General features: G+C 33.6%; 1 protein-coding gene across 8 annotated transcripts in view; it reads right to left on the bottom strand.

The window, feature by feature from the left end:
* CNOT4 (CCR4-NOT transcription complex subunit 4) overlaps positions 1 to 21,306 on the bottom strand; it is a 118,810-nt gene that overhangs the window by 28,026 nt on the left and 69,478 nt on the right. For 5 of the 8 annotated variants that reach the window (XM_079150187.1, XM_079150186.1, XM_079150190.1 and 2 more), the window contains 5 exons: positions 20,722 to 20,847; positions 17,924 to 18,057; positions 6,988 to 7,045; positions 4,784 to 5,033; positions 3,406 to 3,903 (listed from right to left, as the gene is read on the bottom strand). In XM_079150187.1, coding sequence (XP_079006313.1) covers positions 3,406 to 3,903; positions 4,784 to 5,033; positions 6,988 to 7,045; positions 17,924 to 18,057; positions 20,722 to 20,847 — 1,066 coding nt within the window. The remainder of the gene's footprint in view (positions 1 to 3,405; positions 3,904 to 4,783; positions 5,034 to 6,987; positions 7,046 to 17,923; positions 18,058 to 20,721; positions 20,848 to 21,306) is intronic. The other 3 variants (XM_079150189.1, XM_079150191.1, XM_079150193.1) reach the window with 1 other exon arrangement.

Genomic DNA, 21,306 nt, shown 5'->3' with positions numbered 1-21,306 from the left:
CATTATTGAATTTGAGGTCTGGGTTCTTATGCTAATTCTAATACTAATTGAATGTGTGACCTTTAACAAATTAGTTAAGCTTTCTGGAATACAGCTCTGCCATTCCTAAAATGAAGAAACTGGACAAGATAAGTCACTTTTTACAACAAAGGCACAGGGCTCTAATTAAAAAAAAAAAAAGATCTAAATGGATTTATTATAACTGTCCACTATTCAATTCAATACCCCCCCAAGGATGTTTATTTTAAAAACCTTTCTAAACTTAGCAAACCAGATATGCAGCCCAGAAAATGCTGCTAAAAAGATTTTACCTAATTAAGGAAATAACTTTAAACACAAAAAATGTTTTCAATTAGACAAAGGAAACAGAAGCTGAATTTCTGTCAAACCTCTGGTAACTGTTCTTCCCATGATAGGTTTCAGATATATCACTTTTTAATGATTAACTGAAACAAACCAAAAATAAAATTTAATACAAATATGGAATAAACAGATATGAGATCTGTATGATATATAGATGGCTGCCAACTCTGATTTGCTCCAACAGTTAGGGATCCTATTTTGCCCTTCATACCTAAAGAAAAATATACATGGTTTTCCCAGTGTAGAATCAGTTTAAAATATTGTGTATCTTAAAGTAGAAAGCCCCACTGAAACAGTACAGAGTATTACTAAAGCATTTAATGAATAGCTACCCTGTATAAGATACTATGATGATCACTACAGGATACAAAGTTGAGCCCCTTTTAATAGTTTAACTCAAGAACAACTGAGTTCCAACTGGAGATAGATGAGACAGATATTACCTAGGTCTAAATTGCTTCAAATTAGACATAATGAAGAGGTATATAGCTTTCCAGATTTTTCACTGTCATTTCTAATGGTTACTGAAAATCCTATATCATCTGGCTGCAATTCTATATCAACTATTCTGCTTTTAAATCTAGCACATTCAGTTTCCTGAGATATCTGTCAAGTGTTTATACACCATGAGAGGATGCTGGTGTGACTCTTAATAACAATTTAAAATATTCTGGTATATTAAAACTGAAATTTGTTTAGTCATCAGAGCCTTAAAAATCTAACAGCTTAACCACAGTCACTAAATACCAAGTAAGTATGCAGAGCCAAAAATTGAAAATCTGAAATAACTCTCCCCACCCCCTCACCAAATACAATGATTCAAAACCTAAAGTTGGTGCTTTATTTTTAGCATCCCTGAAAAATAAGTTTTTATTGTTCCATAGTTGAATATATAGTAAAAGAAAACAAAAACTCACAAAGACAGAACTATCATTTAATGCCACATTTTAAAATAAAGTATCTATTTCAGATGAAGATTTCAGATAACATAGGACAACTACACTCACTCATCAGCAATTTCTCATTACCAGTGTGGCATTCCAAAATATCTGTTTACTTGAAATATTTGGATTAAAATTGTTCTTTGGTACTAATGGACAATTTGACAATTAAGAAACTGGAAGAACACATAATTTATTAAAGATGGACGTGTAGAAAGTCAAAAGTACATAATGAAGGCAGCTAAGACTAGAGTCCCATATCAAACCCACCCTATTGTCAGAGAGCCTCATCTTCTCAACCATTGTATTACTATGGTTTAAGAAGCACTTTCTGTTACAGAAGGCAGTTTTGCTTCTGTAATGACACACTAATGCCTGTCTCTGTGCCTTTACTCAGGTTTCCATCAACATAAAAGGTCTTTTCTCTTCCCTTGCCACTAACCCAAATTCCAAAGTGCTGTATAGATCAACTCCTATTTCTTCAATGAAATCTCCCCATTATAGGCTACATTGATGTCTCTCAGAATCCAGTACTATACATATGGTTACCATTTTCATATATAACTTTATCTCTTCAAGTACACTCTAAACTAATAGGAAATATAGTATTTGTATTTTGTACTACTTTTGTATCCCCCCCACATGGCCTAACTCATTGTTTGGTCAAACAGGAACTGAAATATTAATTGTAATTGGGTTAATACCTTATTTTTAAATATTGAGGGGAACTTTAATTTTTAATGTTATAACCAATTATGAGATTCACTACTAATAATTAAAATGCCACCTTTCTAAATGATTAAAACAAAGCAAAACAAAACATAATTGCATTCTAATATGCTATCTTGAATGGAAGAAAGAAAAAGTGTACAGAAATTGAACAGTTATTGTTTCATAAGTGAGTATCACATAGGAGAGGACTGAAAAATGTCACTCTGAATTATCTACTATCTACCATAATTAAATGAGCAAATATCACAAGTCTCATCAATGTGTACTTTACCACACCAGGTGCCTTTAAACTTATGTAAATTAACTTTACTTATCCATAGCCACAAACTAAGACCTAGCTATTTGTCTAGATCATGAAATGTTGTTGGTCCCAAGGAAATACAGTCAAAAAATTTAGATGGATCTCTCTAAATTTATCTATAAATCTTGCTAAAAACAAGAGAATGAATGCCTTACTGTCAAAGTATTCTAATATGATAACACTTGTGTCGTGCCACACCTTAAAGGCCATGATGTGAAATAAATCATATATCAGGGTATGAAATTATTCTATTCTACTTCAGAGAATCAAGAGAGGAACAAACTCTCTTTTGCACATCATCTCAAAAGACCAAATTAAATGAGAACACTACTAAGAAGAATGACTTCCTTTGAAAACACTACATCTAAAAAATGTTACATAGGATCTTAGACCCCAAATTTCTGAAACCTTCAAGGGTAGCAGTACAAAACCAGAAGTATTCTGGTATTTTTCCTCAGAAATGAAAACAAGACAGACTAAAAGGGTAACTATCTCTCCTTGAACAATTTCTTTTCCACAGAAAGTATGTCTGTGACACGTCACAAAACATTAATAATCAGAGCTCTCAAATATTCTCAAACTTTATTTATAGCGCAGTTTTGATGTGTGTATGTGTGTATCAGTCAAAATAAGTAAATGGTCCTACGAGTTAGAGTGGCTTTATCCCTCATGCTCTCATTATCATTTTAAAAATTGTTTTAACCACTTTACTTTTATAACAAGATTTTTTTTACTATGGTGTTGGACTTTACAACATAATTTTAGAGTCCTTTTTTTTTTTTCTTTTTGCACTTATATATCATATGAAAGTTTGGTAATTATCCTATTAAGTAAAATGCTTCCAAACAATGACTTGGTATAATACTCCACCATCCTTATAAAGCTCAATATTACAAGGCATCCATCTAATTAAAAATATTTTAGATGATGATAAAGACTAACTTCTTTTTATAGAAATTTCCATGACTAATCAGTACCCTCTGTTATTTAACAGTTCCCTCCCTACCCACCCAACAAAGTAAAGACATGAGTTATTTTAGAATTTTCAAAGGCTTTAAATGAACCTACCTGCTATAGGGATCCCTCCCAGACCTGTGTTGTGCTGTGGCTGGAGATTCAAGTCCAAGAAATTACTATTTGAGGTGGGGTTTGCTGTGTGGTTCAAGTGCATGATGCTATTGCGTGGAAAGGCCATCCAAGGATAGCGGGCTGTCTGGCCTGGAAAACTGAAGGAATTATAAACTGCTCGGTGCTGCTGAAATTGAGGGAACCTTTGTGGCAAGACTGAAAAGGTACTATTAAGAGAGTTGGCATTTGTTGGTGCAGCAGGATGCAGGAATCCAGAGCCTGGACCTTTGGCGGTTGTAGTGTGTGAAGAGGAGTTCTGAAGAGATGTGGGTGAAAGGGAAGGTTGGTCTTGGACGGACAATTCCTTCTCAATCAGGTCTGCTAAGGCTTTTCGAGTAACATCAAAGGGATCAAACCCCAAGTCATCCTCTGGTTGTTTAGAAGAACCAAAGCCAAATGCTGCTTGCCAGTCTGTAGAGGATGATACTGGGATTGTTTCTGTTGGGAAGAAAGATAGTGACAAATATAAAATATGTCATTCGCCTTCACAATTAATAAGCAATCACAACTAGTGAAAGTTAAACGTCATATGGTAAGATAAAAGCAATACATGCAAAATGGGTATGACTTCTTAGCTTGGTAAGAACATTAATTACAAAAGGCCTCATACTTTTAGCAGTGATTATATTTGTAAATTACTAACCTGAAAAACTGAATGATACAGACTGATTTTGCTAATGAAAAGTACTTGATATTCAAATTATACTCAACTATTCATAATCAAAACCAGCATAAATAATTTAATGAAACAAAATCTAACAGACTTTAATTAGAAGAACTTATTGGTTAAAATGTATTAACAAAGTATAAATAATTTTTAAAATGCATACACTTCCAAGAAAAAATGCACTTTAATGAAAAAAAATCATAGGTTTTTTGTTTGCTTCATAGGTGCTGACCTGAATGCTAATTTATGCCATCAATAAAAGAATTTAAAGTAAATAAAAATGGAATAGGCTAAAAAATGTCAAAACATTTTACAATTAAACAACTATCACTGGTGGGAGGGAATCTTAAATTTAACTACACAAGCACAAGTCTAATTTAAAAAGTTAAGTCCCCATTAATTCAGAGAGGAATAAACTTTTTGTTTTTGGGAAAATGATATAACCCTTGATTTCTGCAGAAATCTTTTAATACAGAAACTCATTAGGTTTATATTTAACAATTTATCATCTAATTTCATGCAGTTTAAATGTTTACACTTTTATAAAAGGAAAGTACACGTACAAGAGAAAAAGGCTAAAAATATATCCACTCAATGGGTTCAGTTAGTCTGTTAAGTCTAATACTAATGCTGGGTACTTCAGTTATATACCTGATGTGAAGAGACTCTGTGGCTCTGGTGCTGTAGGCCAGTCACTAGATGTCTGTGGGGAGCTGGGAAAAGGAGGAAGCCCACTTGGGATAGGGTTGGGATGGCGAAAATTGTCTGAGAATAATGACTGTGACTCTGTTACTGCCCCTTCAAACGGGGACCGTGCACTGTGATTGGATGAACTGATGGGGATGACTGGATTGGATTTTGATAAACCAGGTGGTGGTGAAGGCGTATCACTGTTAGACATCTGAATAAAAAAGGAAAAGAAAAAAATCAATACAAGTTTATACCTCAATAAACCACAGTTAAAAAGAGTTGCAACTAAATGTATTAGAATCTAAAGGTATTAGAATAGTAATCTCAAACCAGGGAACCTGAAGACTTTAATTAGAGCATAGAGTAACAGAAAATCAGTACCATCACTAACTTACACCTGTATTCTTTAAACAAAACAAACAAAAAAACCAATCCATATGAAAAGACTAAGCCAATCTCCTTTCCTTTTACAATCTTATTCCTCTCACTTTGTAAACAGAAGAGTATTTCTCATTCTCTGGGATTTCATTAAAGTATTTTTCTCAAGAGTAATAATTTTCTAGGGACCAAAGACAAATTATTAAAAATGTTCCAGATGGTAACAACAGAGTAACTGACTATAACAACTAAAACCTTCTGCAAAACTAGATGTTTCCCTGTATTTTGCTTTTAACAAAACTGAAGATCTAATCAAGTTGTTTGCAAACCAATCATTACAAATTATGATAAAACTTTATGTGTTTTAGGTATCTAATTCAGAAGGAATTCAAAGATTTAAGTGATAATAATGTAGTACTTCTCCTTCTGTCTACTTATGTACCAAACAAGATGCCTCAGCACTTATATCTTAGGAAAATGAAAAACCAGGACTGTTGCTAAAACTTGTCTCATTTTACCAACAGATAATTTTCATGCAGGATACATGAAAACTAAATTTAAAATTGCCCAATTCACCTCCTTAAGAAACGAATTTCCAATATAAGTTCAGTATTTACGTTTAATGATTTTTTAACAAAATTCACACATTTTGATCAACTCTATACTTTTTAATGAACATTCAGATAAAAATGGACATTTAAAGACTTGTCACAGCAAAAATATTTTTATTTCAATTCAAAACTTATATGTCTATTTTTATTTGCTTTTTAAACAACTATATCACATCAAGATAAAACGAATGGCAACAGAAATAGAAAAATTAGGTCAAGGAGGAAAAGGAATGATGTAAAATTTCTGACAAAGAGGAGCCTGCATATTTAAAAAAAAATGGATGGCAGAGTATCAAAATATATGATCAAAACATAATGAGGAGTCAAACATTAAATTTTTTAGTTATTAAGGAACAATATAACACTTTTACTTAAAAATACCAATACTAATATGCTTAAATTATAATCCTTTACAACAACCCCCCAAAAACATAAGGAGATATAAGGAGAATTTTCAAATTCCTTTATGAAATTTGTGAGTGAGAAGTCTCAAAGAGCACTATTTTAGACCTCTCAGTTTTTCATCTATATTGTGGGAAATTGGCCATTTCTTACCAAAGAGATTAAAATTAAATTTATTTTCCTAGTGTAAGGAGATATACAGAAATGTAAGTAGAGAAAAACTGGCAGGGAAAAAAAAAGTTTCTTAAGCAATAAGATAACACAAAATACGTGCTAATGGTTAGTCCTTCACTCAGTTTTAAAAGGAATACAACTATGAACGACTTATCTGGTTTATCATTTCAAAGCCAAAGGCCATTTGGCTAAGAAAGGAGGAAGGATGTTAGGGGTAAGAACACTGGGTGAAAATTCTGACAGCAAAAGACAGGGAGAGAATAGTGAAGAATCAACTCTTAAAACAACTCAGAGGGCATGCTGGCCGGAGGCCATCTAGGTAGTGAAAAAGACTAATAACAGGAGCAGATTCTACCATACAGTACAATTATGTATGGTACTAATGACAGTTCTGAATAATCAAGAAAGGGTTAAATTATGCTGCATATATTCTGTGCTGGAAAAGAAGGCTACAATAACACATTCAATAAAACTGTCCATCACAGGTGTTTAGTTTAAGTTGTCAGTATTTAAAGTATCTTTACTACTTAGAAAATTCACTTGCATAATACCTTGTTTTCAGGGTATGGCAGATAAATTGATACTTTATCCAAATCTTACCTGCTGGGAATTATCACCATTCCCTATACTGAGAGAATCTGAAGGTTTATCAATGGGGCTGTAAAAAGAAAACAAATCAAATAAAATCAAGAGTAAAGTCATGCTGCCACAATAAAAACAAACTCCCCCAAAGCCAGAAAACCAGACATTTACCATCTTAATGAATGTTTACTGAGGCACTGTGATGTAAGATATTAGGTTAGATACTGAGGGCACAAAGAAGTACCCTACCCTCGAAGAACTAACATTCTAATCAGATTCTCCAAAATAATAGCTTGTAGGAAAAAGAAAAAAAGGCACTGCTTAAATCAGATACTACTCTAATTAACAGGCCAAGAGTCTAATTCAGGGGCTGGGGTTGTAGCTCAGTGGTAGAGCACTTGCCTAGTATATGTGAGGCACTGGTTTTGATCCTCAGCAGTATATAAAAATAAATAAATAAAAGTATTGTGTTCACCTATAACAACAAGAAATCTATTCCATTACTTAGTTCTGTGCATGTGATAAACGCATTTCTCATGAAAGTTTCTGAAATAGTACTGACCATTTTTCTTGGTATATGACAGAAGGGCATAAAAGCCCTTGAAAGTTCTTAATAGGTTCTTAAGAGCCATAAATTTCATCCAATACTTCTAGATACGAATCCCATCTTACAGAAGGCATATGTGTACATGTATACACACACAAATGAGACAAATGAAACATACTTTTACTTAAAAGTATGTTTTTATTTAAACAGACTATCTCAAAATATTGTTTTATTTTCATACAGAAAATGCAATATCATGGTAAAGACAGAAATTACTAACTTTAAGCCCATTTTAACTCATCTTATTAAAGGCTAGATAAAATCTTTATACACACTGCAACACTGACTTAGTGACATCACTTCTATAACTAACTTTATTTAACTTAACACATGAACAAAAGTAAGTAATATTACCCAAACAGATACGTGGGGAAAAAAATTAAGATAGCAAATTTCTCAAAATTATTTTAGTCCCTGGAAATATATACAAAGTCACCTGGCAAAGAGATAACTTACTAGTACCATACTTAATTGTTCTAAATCAACTGAGCAAGGGCTAGTACCCACTCTGAATTCCAGTGTATCTTCTGCAGAAACACTGCCAGATGCTCTTAATTCCAGCAAACAGACTATTTGCCAGAGCCAGCTATCATGAATAAAATCCTTAAAAAGACACCTTAGAAGAAGGAAAGAAAGCAAACAGTAAAGGCTGCAACAGCACAGGTGTCAAGAGTGAAAAGGTCACAGAATTGGGAGTCAGGTAATTAACAACTAGGAGAGTGTGAATAACAATGGGAAATTTCAGAACACAGAAATGACCTAAACAAGCAGGGTTTTGGAAAAGCTAATTTATGGTGGCATGAAGAACAGTCTGAAACATAACAGATGATCTAAGATAAAGTTCACTGTACTAATCATATGGGGCTAAGGGTTTCAAGTTGAGAGGAAGAGGTAATAACAAAAAGATCAAAGCAAGATGTTACAAGGGAAGAATTCTTGGTCCATCCTCCCAGCTATAACCATTAAGGAGAATAGTAATTTTCATCTTAAGTGAGTCAGTCTTGCTAACATTCAGATCAATATAGGAAAATATTACATGAAGAATAAATCTTAAGGATGTTCCTGGAGTACAACAAATTCAAATAATTTACATCAACTTGTCTACCATCCCAACTGCATTTTATATGTATGAATTCATGACACCTTTATACTCCCTAAGGAAATTTATCAAAGATGCTTAAAAATTTCTAGATCAGTCACCAATTCAAAAACAGCTGCTAAAAAATTGGGATTATAGTAAGCTTATATTCTACTTAGTTTTATTATATTCTTCTCAATTTATTTAATAATTAACAGATTTAAGGAATAAATTTTAAAAGAAATATATAACTAGAAATTATTTTATGTGTGGATTGTAAAAAAAATAATAATAGCTGCACCTAAAGTGCAGATAAGAAACCATGGGAAAGTCCCTATGAAACATGTATAATCCCAACAAAAAGAAAAAGGATATTTACAAATTCCTATAAATACGGATTCCTTGGATCTCTAAAAATGTTATCACGTGCCTACTACTAACAGGTCAGAGTTCTTACAACTCTACTGGCATCAGAGGTAGAACTTACTTTCTCATCAAGCCCTGTTTACTCATGCTGTGGTCACACTGACAAATTTGTTTTACTTTCATGCCAAGAAGACAAATGCTTAAAAAAAAAAAAAAAAGGAAAAGGAAAACAAATTTTAATAAATACTGTGTTTACTAATGAAGAAGACCTATTCTATGGAGAGAACGGCCAGGTTCCAATCATTGGATGTAAAAAGCTTAATTGTACCAAGATAAACAGCATGGGTTTTTATATTTTAAAACATGCAAACAAAAAACTTAACAGGCTTTCTTAGATCAGTCTCTTTTTGCAGCACCAAAAGAAAAAGAAGAAGAAAAAAAAAAAAAAAAAAAGCTTACATTTTGAAGCAAAATTTGGTTGTTCAGTCCATTTTCCATGGAAAGATTTTTGTTTAACAACTATTTCAGGGGACTAGGGATGTGGCTTAGTGGTAGAGCACTTGTATAGCACGCATGAGGTCCTGGTTTCAACCTCCAGCAGAAACAAATACAAACAATCCCCACCCCCAACCATTTGTGCACAGAAAGCAATGGAGTAGAGTTGCCTAAGGAGGGGAAAATTTTTGAAAAGTTAAGGATATCAGTTTGGTTTTCAAGAGCAAAGAAAAGTAGATGATGTAAATTGAACTAAGTCAAAAAATGAGAAGCAAAATCAGAGGTTCACAACCATCTTTGAAAAGGCTAAGAGTTGCAAGACAATGTATCCCTATAGTTCACTCAAATACAACAGTTATAATGCTGAGAGAAAATCAAAGCAATGAAGTCCCATAAATAAGTTGATTGAAAAGCACTGGATTCAAGAGGCACTGAGAAATACCAATAACACCATCTCTCACAAGATTATCAAGGTTATTTCCAAAAGGCAATTTGTGTGTAAATCTTTGTAGATAAAACTCTGTGAACATATATTTTCATACTATCTCACTAAGTTCTAGTCCTAAATAGTTCTGAAACCTATGGTGAGATCACAGATTTCTCAGAAATAAATATTTTTAAATTAATGTAAACGGCTGAAATAAAATGCAAGGGAGCGCTTCAAAAAATAAATATATAAGCCTATGTAGATATGTTTATTTTTATTTATTTATTTATTGAAAGTATAAAGCATATATCCAGTCTTCATCTCTGGAGATTCTGATTCAATTAGTCTAAATTGAAACACCTGGTATCTGATGAGTCCTGCAATAGAGGAAGTGAAGAGGAACGCAGTGAAAAGGCATCATGTCTCCTCAAAGTCTCTCAAATTATTAGATTTCACAGCTAGAAGGAATCATTAAAATCAAATTTAACTATTTTGTTTTACAGGTAAAGAAACCAAAATTCAAAACCATCTGCAAACAGGCAGTGACATAGCTGGGTCTCAGCTGGGACCTTGAAATCCTCAGCCAAGTTTTGCTCTTTGTCTTTTTTGCAGTACTAGATATGGAACTCAGGGACACTGCCACTGAGCTACTCCCCAGTCCTTTTTATTTTTTATTTTGAAGCATGGTCTTGCTAAATTGCTAAGGCTGGGCTCTCACTTGCAATCCTCCTGCCTCAGCCTCTTGAGCTGGTGGGATTACACACACATGCCACCTCGCTTGGCCAAGTTTTGCTCTCTTTTAACTTGCCCCAAATGCAGTGCTTGAATTCCATTTCCTTAGTGGTGCTGCCAACAAGTGACTGAAAATAATCTCCTGCTTGCTTTTTAAAGAGAAAAAATTACAAAGTAGAAAGATTAAAGAAAAATTCACTTTTGGAGATTAGAGATGGAAAAGAAAAAAAGTTGAGAATGTCTAGTTTCTTTGTTTATCAAATTTGTAGTAATGGTGATTGTATTTAGTCTTTAGTTAGTCTTTAGTTAGATTTAGTCTTTAGTTAATTTGTAATATAAGGTAAAATTTACATAAAGACGGGCATCAATATAATGTACATTTCCAAATGTTACCACATATACAAGTATGTATTCACTTTGCTTCTAAATTCCCATACTCATTTAGAAGAACTCATTTTAATTTGTTATCTTCATGAGAATCTTAAATAATTTTTCAGATATACTTAAATGCTTATTTGCTACCACAAAGGTTATATTTATGTTAACAACAAGGAAAAACTTGCCTTTACAGAATACATTTTATTTGATAGGCTAAAGAAACATTTAGAGTACCATTTTGCAAATATGAACACCTCTCAAGTGGTACAATTAGCTATTTACAGGGGGGAAAATGCCTCAATAAACCTGGAAGGTTGTAGTTCAAAGTATTATTTTAATTAGAATTTTCTCATAACTCCAAAACTTGCTTAACTCAAAATAAATGGGTGACAATTAGCAGATATAGAATTAATTATTCTTAATATTAAAGTTGGAAGATGGATATCTATCATCTAAGCATGTGGCAAGTAACCATTAATTTATTCTAATTTTGTATTTCAGTAATGATAAAAAGATACTACACTTTCAAGTTGAGTTTAAACACAATAACTAGTTTGATGTACCTTTTCTGTTCCAGGAAACAAAGGTGCAAAGAACCCTATCTGTAACCACCCCTCTCCAGCCGCACTCAACCCCAAATTCCACAGAACAGTAGCTCTAACTTTTTTGAATCTGTTTTGCTTAGATGGATTAAGATTCCAAGATCACTTCATAGTTTCCAATTATACGTGCACATGTGTAGTAACTACGTATAAATTCAAACACGCGCAAGAAGAAAATTTCCTAAGAGAAATAAGGGGAAATTTCTGAGATATAAGTAAAAAAAACTTGGTAAATCACAAACCTTGATTTTAACTCACCCATTTAGTTTACTAGTGAACAGTTCCTTAGTTTTATCCAAATTAAAAGTGGGGAACTGCAAATCATTTATCCATAATAAAATAGAGAATGCCTTTTTGGAGATCCATTTTACCAAATGTAGGTTACCTCTCGTGACACCGGTCTACACTTTTAAGAACCACTTCTTTACACCACTCCTGAATTCACCTCTAACCCATCTATAGGTGGCGTAGGGCCCTCTACGCCAAGAACTGATTTATATGCATAGAACCCTCTCCCAAGAAATACATGAACACATGCAAAATTTTACAAAAATTTCATAGTTCACAGATAACGTGAGGCCTATCCATGATCTCACAAGCTCTGCCTGAAACTGTTTCATACAAGTCCACAGACCACAGCTTTTCTAAATCTCAGGGCTTTACTAAATAATACCAGGGAATTCAGAGAAAAGGAACCATGCAGAGATCATTCCCATTCTCCTGAATTAATATGGTATTTTGAATATACTTTCAGTCTTTCAGAGATCATTCTTAATTTTCAATAAGGATATAGCTATATTTTTTTCAAAAGACATACCTGTCCTTTCAATGTAATAAAAAAGTGATAAATTCCTATAAAGTCTTCCTTTCAATATTTCGCTACCTAATCCACTACTGCCACCAATCTGTGGTTGAGGGAAGATTCTGATTAAAATACTATCAATTCCTTGGAAGTTATAGTTAGTTCATCCATAGTATTTGCCCTGAGGTAAGAAGCCTCAAGAAGCAGAGACCTACAGTTACAGCATAGGTTCATTTAACTGAATTAATTTGATAGAAACTAAGGATTTTTCTCGACAGTTTCTCTTAAAAATTTGAGCCCTTAAGCTATGACAGAACAGTGAAATCAGCTTAGGCTTTAAAAAGTAACAGACTTGGTTGGGAATCTGGTGGCTACAACTTATTTGTGTAGGATTATTGATAAATTATTTAAATTCTCTGACAGTTATCTGTAATAACAACATACCTACCACACGACTACTGAGAAGATTAAAACACCAAGTTTTTGTTCAAACTTAATATCTCCATTTCCTCAATGGTGGCTTGTTTGTGCTACAATATCAAGTCATAACCACTCTATTGAGTGATCTGTGTACTCAATGAGTCTTGTAACTAGATTTGCTCACTGACCTGGGCACAACAGCCTATTTAGCTACTATTTGCTACTATTCATTTTGCAGTACCTCAATATAAAGGTATTTCAAAGTTCCAAGATTTGAAATAAAATATCCAGTTGTCACACATCACTACTACATGGATTCCTCATGGCCCACACTCAGCACATAGTCATCGTTCTTTTTTTTTTTTTTAGGTACTGGGGATTAAACCCGGGGGTGCTTAACCACTGAGCCACATCCCCGGCCCTTTTTTATTTTGAGACAGAGTCTCGCTAAGTTGCGGAGGGCCTCACTAACTTGCTGAGGCTGGCTTTGAATTTGCAATCCTCCTGCATCAGACTCCTGAGCTGCTGGGATTACAGGCGTACACCACCACACCCAGGTAGTCATAATTTCAAAGCAGTTTAGTCATACAGAAAAACAGTGTATCCTATACGCCAAAACTCAAAATGATATTCTCTCATAATAATGTAAGGAGGAATAAATGTTTTAAAAATTGTTTTGCTCATTAAGTGAGAAAAGAGTAAGATATTACAGAGAAGTTCATAAACTAATGTATGTATTTCAGGAGTCCATGTCAGGGTGCAGTGAGGATTAGTAGCTATGGTACAAATCCTTGTGAGATTTGTACTCTGGCTTAATTTAAATTACATTTGAGGTTTCAAATGTAATTGTCTCAATCTATGAAGTTCCAGGATTTGTTTTCCTGAAATTATTGGAAAACTGCTACTTGCTATCTAGGAATATTGAGAAATGAGAAAATGGAATTCTTTGAGTTTCTTTATTCCCATAAAGTTTAATTCTCAACTTACCTTGAAGAAGAAGAGGAAGAGGGAGAGGAGGGAGGAGGAGAAAGTAGGAGGAAGGAAGAGGGAGGAGGAGGGAGGAGGAGGGAGGAGGAGGGAGGAGGGAGGAGGGAGGAGGGAGGAGGGAGGAGGGAGGAGGGAGGAGGGAGGAGGAGGAGGAGGAGGAGGAGGAGGAGGAGGAGGAGGAGGAGGAGGAGGAGGAGGAGGAAAGAAGAAGAAAGAAGAAGAAAATAATCCTATCTCCTGGGTAGGACAGAGTTACAATATGTATCACTCTAACTTGAGAAGTCTTCTCTGTGCCAAGAAGAAACCTTATCTATGAATTCATCCCTACCACCTACTGGCTTTCTACCCTTACCCTGGATAGCAATAAGATGCAAGAGGAGACCAAAGCAGACCCTCAATATGACTGAATGTCGTAGCCAAAGGCTTACTCTTTCAGGGGTTGTCATGGCAAGAAGGAAAGCTATCAGAACTTGCCATCAAATGTGACTTGGTAATTTTAGATAAGTACACTGAAAACAAAACCCAAACAAACAAAAATCCTTCCTGCTGGGCACGTAATCCCAGCTACTTGAGAGGAATAGGTAGAATGGCAACTTAATGAGACACTGCTGCAATAAAAATGTTCAAAAGGGGCTGTGGATGTAGCTCAGTAGTACACCGAGTTTGATTCCCAGTACAAAAACAAAAAACAATAGAAAGAAAATTTCCTATAAACTTATGTGCAAAGCAAAAATACCTAGGTCAAAACTTACTCTGGTTCCAGCTGTCCTGGTTTGGGGAAGTTATTAAATGAGTGTGTTTTAAATTTCCCCCTTTTCAGGCTAAGCATATGTAGCTTGGTGGTCCAGCCCTTGCCTAGCATGGGTGAGGCACTGGACTGAATTCCCAGTAACCTCCCACCCTGCAAATTTCCTTTGTCTCCCCATTCCCTGCAACTCTGGCTCTTGGGACAGTCATCTGTTGTTACCAAAACAGTTATCAATGAATGTATGCTGCATATTACCTGACTATACCTTATATTGAAGACAAAGTCAATAAAATATTAATCTACTATTAATAATTCATCACAAAAATATGTACAAGCTTGTTATAAATGCCAAAAAGATCTTTTGATAATTCCAATATTCATTTCCAACCTAATGGAAAAAAATCTCAATAAATTAGGAATATTAATGTACTTTCATATTGCAATTAAAAATTATTTTAAATGATCAAAATCACACACATGAGCAAATAAAACACTAGAAATATCCTCTTAAAAGTAAAAAGTGAGACAAGAATGGCTCGTAGCTCCATAGGCTAACACTATTCTTTAATTTTTGCTTAAGAATCTTCCAACGGGAAGAAGTTGTACAAGATCCAAAATGATAAATCAGGAAAAGAGATTTAAAAAAAAAAAATCTTTCCTGAGAAGCAAAAAAAAAAAAAAAAAAAAAAGATGATGATGATGATGATGATCACTGTGGTAGTGGGGATTAAACCCAGGGGTGCTTTATCACTGAGTTACATCCCCAGTCCTTTTTATTTTTAGATAGGGTCTCCATAAATTGCTAAGGGTCTCACCAAACTGCTAAGGCTGGCTTTGAACTTGTGATCCTCCTGCCTCAGCCTCCTGAGTTACTGGGGTTACAGGTGTGCATCTCAGTTCTCAGTTAGGAGATTTGAGATATGCCATGATACTGGTTGGAAGTAATCAATGTTGTAGAATATAAATTCTCCTCAAATTATAAATTTAATTCATTCTGAAACAAACCAACTAATTTAGTCACATCTCTGTAATTCACATAAAAACATACACAAATAAAACATGGGAAACAAATTGACAATTATAAAAAGTTTACTCTATTAATCAAATACAAATTAAAATTAATTTTAATACAGATAATACAAATTAATCTTTTTGTTTTATTTTTATCATACTGGCAAATATGTTAGAGGGAAAAACCAAATTCAAGGAAATATGTGTACCCTTAGATTCTTTGGTCAACAGTTCTACTTTTAAGAACAATCAAAATGCTAACTAAAACATTTACATGAAAAGATGTTCAGTACAGTTTTATAAAGAATATCACCAAAGTGAAAATAACATAACATAGAAACACAGGAGGTTGACTTAATACATTTGAAATATATGTATCAAATGGAATATCATGCAGCCAGGAAAAATCATGTTTTCATGACATGGGAAAATATTTATAATAATGTGTACTGAGTTTTCAGATGTGACAAATCGAAGTTATTTTGTGTGTAATGATATATATACATTCATAGGAAGGAAAAAGACCACAAGGAAATACGCACTACAAGGAAAATACAAAAATCATTTTCGGTGAAAACTTTTGAGTACTGGGACAACATACAATATTTATTTTTTCTGTATACTTCCATAAATTTTTCACATTTCCTTCAATAAAAATATTACTTTTATATTCATAAAATAGCAAATGTTATATCAAAGAGATAATCTAAATTTTAAAGTTATACTCTGAAGTCTCTAAGGGCTATAAACCCAGAACATGACTTTACCTAGAATAACAACATTTTCAATGAGAACGATGATGCATATAAATATTGAATGCATCTGAAATAAATGTTTGCTACAATAAACTCATTCTTATACCAAGACCTATAAAAGTGGCAACCAATGACATAAGAAAGAATACATGCTTCTTCATGAACACACAGGATTGGAAAAGGGCAGGTACAAAGGATCAAAGAAAAGGGTTGAAGTTTGTTAACCCAGAAAGATTTCTGTTTGGACTTAGCTTTTATTCCTAGCTTTTATATAAGCAAATCTCAAGTAGTTTATTATACAGCAACTTTGTTTTGCTTGAAAGCTGATATAAATATAAATACACACACATGCATGTGTTTAAGAAATAAGTATTTAAATAGTATTTAATATTTAAATAATCTCCACTATCAAATGGAATAAACAGGGACTTCAAAAATTTAAACATAAGAAGAATATCTTTTTGAAGAAATACACGCAGTTATTATTGGCTACATCTGAAAAATGGTTCTTTTGGCCTGGCACAGTGATACACATATGTAATTCTAGCTACTTGGGAGTCAACCCTGCTACTTGCCTCTTGAGGCAAGAGGATGTCAAGTTCAAGGCCCACCTGGGTAACTTAATAAGACCCTGTCTAAAAATATTTTAAAACAGCTGGGGATATAACTCAGTGGTTAAGTGCTCTTGGGTTCAGTCCCCAGTACCAGCAGGGAAAAATGGCTCTTAACCTTTTTTAATACTAACTACACTCTGGGCTATAATATTTAACACCCAAACATTAAATTAAAGTTAAAAACTATCACTTAAATTTAAATTTGGTATAAAAAATAGAATAAAGATCCTAACACATTAAGCTTAAGAACATCCAGGAACAGAATAAAAATCCCCCAAATTATTATTTAACAATATGATTTTCTGACAAGTAAAAAACAAATACAATCCAAGATATGAAGATCATCATATCAGAATGAGACTCAGTACTAAAGACTACATAAATTTGTTTAAACACTGACCCAATATCATTTACCCCAAACCTTGCTGGGGGTGTGGGATAGGAGACAATTTGTCTCCCCAATGAGTCTCCTCACTCAGAAGATATAAGACTTCAGTGATTCCTGGGACTAAATATCCATGAATATGTGTGTTTCCAACATATAATGCTGCCCAAAACTTCCATGCTCCCTTTTATAATATTTTTCTCCCTCATTGCATCAGGGAGAAATCTCAATTAGGGGACAAGAGTCTTATCATATCCAGTACCCCTTAATTTCCTCTGGAATAAAGGTGTTCCCTGGGTTGAGGGGAGTCTGTAAATCATTGTAAATGATGAAGACATCAAGAGGCTTATCTGAAATGCTACCAGGGAGCAGTAAGCAAAAAATATTCAAACCCAGAAATTGTGACTCAACATTTCCCATACAGCTAACAATTGTGCATAAATGACGGACGTTGACAAGGATTTTGCTTTAAAAAGATGCAAAATGAAAAGAGAAGATTGGCAGATATGAGGTTAAGATGTCTGACTATGTTAATATCAGTACTTACGTATCGTACCTCTGCAGTGGTGTCACTTTGTTCTTATTTTTATCAACTGAACCCGTAGATAATTGAAGAAAATTGGGATTTAATTTATATAATTCTTGAAGTAGTTTCTGTTCATATTCTTGGTGTTTACCCGCCTAATGAAAGAAGAAATTAAAACTGCAGTGGGATTCACAAAATGTCTGATATCGAATATGGAGTTACCTTCTGAATTATTAAAGATATCTTAAAACATACAAAGCTTTTTCATGGATTCAGAGAAACCTATAAGGATGATGTTTACTTTTAGACCAACAAAAGTTTTTATAATTAAAATTACATGATATATATAGCATTTCATTGACCCCTTTTTTGTACAGAAAAGTGTACTGCGAAGAAAACAATTTTACTAGCTCAGGAAACTTAGAAGGTCCATTTTAAACCTACTTCTAAATCTTTCATATAATTAAGTTTTCTAACAGGTCAATATTGATTTTACTTAAGATTACCCCAAATTTATCAATCAACCTCCCGTTTTATTTAGAGATTAACAATGTAAATAATACATATACAGGTTTTTTTTCCTAATATTCTTCATTATCTTGGCACTAAGTAAAATTTTCATTAATTTGTTTTTACTCTCTTTCCTCCATCAAGAGTAAACTAAAATTTAAGGCAATTTTAAACTCTAGAACAAGAGTTAGCAATTTATAGTCAGTCACTTGTTTTTGTAAATAAAATTTTAGTGGGACACAGTCAAGTGGAATGTTAAACAGATGGCGGAGTAGTTATGATAGAGACCACATAGCCCAGAAATCCTAAAATATTTATGGAAAAGGTTTGCTGACACCTCTCCACAGAACAAGAAAATGCAGTATTTACTATAGTTATGGAGCTACACATCCGAAGGCAATGTCACAAATGTTATGGGAAAAATCAGGCCAAGACTGTGGAAGCTACACAAAAATAAATAGATATTGAAACTACTTTGGGTATCCTTTTACATGTATATCATGACTGAAAGTTTATTTTTACTTACCTGTAGGAATTATCAATTATTTTTAAATTATGATTTAAATAGATGTTATGGCAAAACCAAAATGGAACAGATCAAAACAAAAGCAAAATATTGAGGGCAAATTTGAGCACAACTGTATCATGTACACTGCACAATGCATCGTTCCCTGTTCTGAGGTCACTTGCCTATTTCAAGTACATTTATAAATATATTCTAAATTTTGAGTTATGTAGTAACTATGAAGATTTTTTTCTGATTTTTGTCATGATATAAATTTTGAAATTCCCTTTCTACAATCGAAAGTGTTTTACAATAAAAACAACAAAAAAACCCTTTAAAGGCAATTTTTAAATTCAGGTAAAGAAGAGCAGGATGAATTCAGGACAACACTATGAAGTCAATTTTAAGTTAAGAAAAAATATTTCTGGATGTGGATTTTACATCTTTAAAACACAAAAAGGCTTCTATTCTTTCTGCAACAAATACTTCAAGAGATACTACGGCTTTCATTAGCCACAAAGTGTTCAACCTGATACTCAAATGACTTTATGGGGGCAGTTCATAAAGACAGCTTAAATCCCATTACAAATACATTCTAACCACTGTCCATATACTTTACTTTATTGTCCAATAATACTTTAAATGAGATCATCTGGGGTTTGGAAATTCTTTGATAGACAAAAATTTTCATTATTAACAGTATATGTGAGTAAGTATATGCTCTCCACTAGTTAAAATTCAGTTTGAAAAGGTTCTATCTAGATTTTATTCTAAAGTTTTATCCAAAAAACAAACCGAAAACATTTATCAAATAAGTAAGTAGTACTAAAGTCCCTCTTCCATTCCTATAAAATATCAGATGGACCTTACTTTCATACTTTTTTTGAATCATAAAGACCATACTGTCAAGCAACTCCAATGTATTTATTATAATGGGATTTAATCTGTAGTAACTCCAAGTCAAAAAAGGTAATACTTCATCTAATTTAACAATCTGCTCTTAAAGGAGCCCCTACCAGACTTTCTCTAGTTTGACCTGGAGAATGAAAGGTAGCAATGAATGCCCCCCACCTTCTAAATGAGAAGTATTCCTGCAAAAGTCCACAGCAACAATCTGAAGTCCTCATCTATAATAGGGAAGTGCAGCATTGTGCTTTGGTATAATCCTCATTTAATAGGCCGTATGGTCAACATTTTTACTTGTAAAAGCATGTTTATACTACAAATTGAAAGGAGACAGGAGAAGAGGAAGTGTGAAAAGAACATAGGATATTAAGCCTTCAATTATCCTGTACAGGAGAGTGACTCTGTGGACACACTGGAGGGAGAATCAACTTCTAAAACTGTTGCTTTATTAACATCAATAGATAGAATATTATTTTCTAGCTTATTCTGTAAAGAGTAGAGATTGGGCAAAAAAACAATAATTACAGTTTCCCACTTGGTTTTCATTTTGCTGACATTCTCCTTAAAGTAGCATTTCACAAACTGTTTCCTTTGAGTGCTAGTTGTATTAGCTGTACATCTCCATTTTTATTAGTATAGTAAAGACTGGTCCTGAAACAAAGAAATCTGCTAATCTTCATTAATCTCATTTTCAAACTTAGTTGATGATAAACTCATTTTTATTGTAACAATATCTGAAGAACTGATATTTCATAGAACACTTTGTTTGGAAAATGCTACTTTAAAGTAATACGGGTTTTTAAAACATCAAGTCCCTAGATTTTGCTTTTGCAATTTTAACTTATAAAGAAAATGTACTCCCTTTGTGCAAAGTTGATAATTCACATGACTTCACTACCTGCATTTCCTCTTTTGTGAAGCTTGCTGCCTCATCTCCCAATTCATGCAGATACATGCAGTCAGGTTTTGGACACTGCATATTCTTTAAGAAGTAACTGCAGTATTTTGTTGTACCTAGAGATGCCTGTAGGAAGAAGAGAGGAAGGGGGGAAAAGGTCAATGTGAACTGACATCCCAGTAAGAATTTTCAAGTTTGACCTCACCTAAAATGGGCAGATAATACAAACCAAGACATATGGCTAAGAATACAAGGACTATTACTAGTAGGATTTATTACAGATAATACTCATTTCGAAGAACTAAAGAAAACATCTTGGTCTATGGCTACTAGAACATGAACACCCAAAGTTGCTTCCCTAGACATCAGGAGAGGAGACAGACAAAACTCTGTTCCATGTTGCACAGAAGGCAAATTCTTTTTCCTAATTATACTATTCTTCTCTTTACACAAAGCAGTGCTTGGTCAGACCTTTTCCTTCAATTTGAACCAAGATTCAGGAACTTAATGACAACAAATCAGAACACTATTTCTGATAAGAATAATGGTTCCACTTTTACAAACTTTTTAAAACTGCAAAGATGG

Source organism: Sciurus vulgaris (assembly GCF_902686455.1).
Source record: "Sciurus vulgaris genome assembly, chromosome: 8".
Lineage (NCBI taxonomy): Eukaryota > Metazoa > Chordata > Mammalia > Rodentia > Sciuridae > Sciurus > Sciurus vulgaris.
Note: the sequence above shows the minus strand (reverse complement) of the source record. Positions and strands in the feature narration are given on the sequence as shown.